General features: G+C 36.9%; 1 protein-coding gene across 2 annotated transcripts in view; it reads left to right on the forward strand.

The window, feature by feature from the left end:
* The first annotated feature begins 206 nt into the window (after nucleotides 1-206).
* Nucleotides 207-2,174, forward strand: part of LOC111457878 — a 5,287-nt gene continuing 3,319 nt past the window's right edge. For both annotated transcript variants that reach the window (XR_002713019.1, XM_023100309.1), the window contains exons 1-4: nucleotides 207-315; nucleotides 712-817; nucleotides 1,459-1,503; nucleotides 1,617-1,725. Coding sequence is in view for 1 of the 2 variants with exons in the window: in XM_023100309.1 (XP_022956077.1) it covers nucleotides 268-315; nucleotides 712-817; nucleotides 1,459-1,503; nucleotides 1,617-1,725 (308 nt within the window). In the remaining variant the exon portion in view is untranslated. The remainder of the gene's footprint in view (nucleotides 316-711; nucleotides 818-1,458; nucleotides 1,504-1,616; nucleotides 1,726-2,174) is intronic.

Raw genomic sequence — 2,174 nt, forward strand, 5'->3', positions numbered from 1 at the left:
TTTTTTTTTTTTTTTTTTTTTTTTCATATTTGAATTTAATTTATTTTTTAACATGCGATTCTAAAGGAAAAGACTTTAAAATTTTAAGTTGGGCCAAAAAGCTTTACTGGTCCATAAATGTGACGAGCGAGGCCCAAGATTGTAGGCCCAAGACTGTTAGGCCCAAGATTGTAGGCCCATTAGTCTGTACCGTCCTCGGGAGAGATTTGCATCTTTACATCTCAGGTTTCACTTGCTCCGTTTAGTCGTGGTGATCGGAGCTCCGACATGGGCGAAGCTTTATTTGAACTCGAACAAGTTCTCAGGTCCAAACAGGTATTTCACTTTCCACTAAAATTCCCCCCTTCCCTTCGTCTTCCATTCTGGAATTTGCACATTATCAATCTCACTTTGAGTTCCTCTACAGCGTATATCTTAGTTTTTTGGAATTGGTTGTTGACAAGGATCTATATAGAACCCTGACGAGTCTTTTTTTCCATTTTTTATTGATTTGATTCATTGTTGAGCTCCTTTCCGGCATTAAATTAGTTCCTAGTTGAACTGCTGTACTAATTTTGGTTCGAGCGTAGAATTGCTAATCATTTACTCATCGGTTGATTGCAAGATGTGGTTTCAAGTTCTGCTGTCGAAGTTGATCCCTACGCTTTTACTTGTTTTCTTTTTTCTTCAATTTCGTTGAACTTATTACGTCTACTCATTTTTGCAACATAGAACAGCTTGACGATCGAGGAAGCGAATGTGCTCCAAACATGTAAGTCAAAGGCTGTTCGAGATTTTACATTTGGATTTCTCGTTGGCGGTGGTGTGACATGGGCAGGTATGTTGTAAAATGCGGCAGAGTTCAGCTTCCTTCATCTGAAAATATGATACAATGAGGATACCTAGAGGCCAGAGGGAGCTTTTAAATTTTCAATATTTACGTGTTTATGCCCCTAGATGCTAGAACATCAAATACTAAATAGTTTGAATCGGTGATATTCTTTAAAAGCAAGTAGTAAAGAATACGTGTGAATTTCTTGTGGATAATACTCAATTTTAAGATACCCTCAAAGGTTCTGGTTTTAAGCCCTTGGTATAAAAATCTTAAAATCTTTATTTGTGCAGGCATTGGAGTGGAAAAATCCTTCTTGGGGATTAGTGGGGAAAGCCATAACCATAATCTAAAGACTAGAGCCCTTGACACTCAAGATGTAAAAAGAAAAAAAAAAACATTTTGATGGTAGAATAACTCGTTCCCTCCTTATCAAATAAAGATAAAACCTAACTTTAGGGTTTAGGGTTTAGGGTTTAGTGATGATGTGTGCCCCATCAAAAGAAACTGTGTTGCTTTTCTAGTGTACAAGAAATAGCACACACTCGGATATATATCAGTTAAATGTTTGCGGCATCTTGAAGCTGCAATTCCCCTGCTCCCTCCTTCATTTATTCCTTTGATCACTCTTTAGTTTGCTCTGACAGGAACATGGAGGCTGAATAAATTCGTTCGGCTAAATCTTTCTGGAGGTGAGATGAACTCTCTCTCTCACACAAACACTTTTGCAAAATTAATTGCTCATTTTTAGGTTGTGTGGAAATTACTTTTCAATTCATTTATCAAGGGGATTGTATAATGGCAGGAGCTGGTGCGCTATTTGGATTAAGGAGATTTAGCAGGTCCCTAAGTTCATGCGTTGATCATATCCTTGCTCTGGATGGAAGTAGAATGCAAAAGGAGTTGGCAAATATGTAGGTCACTCGCCCTTATTAATATTGGAATTTTCTAACAGAATCATGCTAGAATCAAATCTTATTGATATCCATGAAGAACCACGTTAAATCAACACCTAAAGTTATTAGTCAGCTAAGATATCTGAATGATGTAGCCTTGATCTCTTGTTGCTGGGATCTATGAGTTAAAAACTTGTTATAGACCCTTTCGAGAGGTGGAGAGGTCGTGCGAGATTTGGGAGGAGTTGAGGTTTAATGCATCCTTCTCTAGGTCTTCTTTAATTATTATCTTCATTTGATGTTGTTGGATTTGAGTCCCTTCTCGTAGGCTGTGTTTTCTGAATCTCTTTGTTGGATTTGTTTTTTTGTATGGTTTTTTATTTTCTTTTTTGTATGGTTTTTTATTTTCTTTCATTTCGCTCAATGAAAGCTCGGTCTCTTACCAAAAAAAAAAAAAAAAAAAAAAA

This window comes from Cucurbita moschata, unplaced genomic scaffold, assembly GCF_002738365.1.
Source record: "Cucurbita moschata cultivar Rifu unplaced genomic scaffold, Cmos_1.0 Cmo_Scf00020, whole genome shotgun sequence".
Taxonomy (NCBI): domain Eukaryota; kingdom Viridiplantae; phylum Streptophyta; class Magnoliopsida; order Cucurbitales; family Cucurbitaceae; genus Cucurbita; species Cucurbita moschata.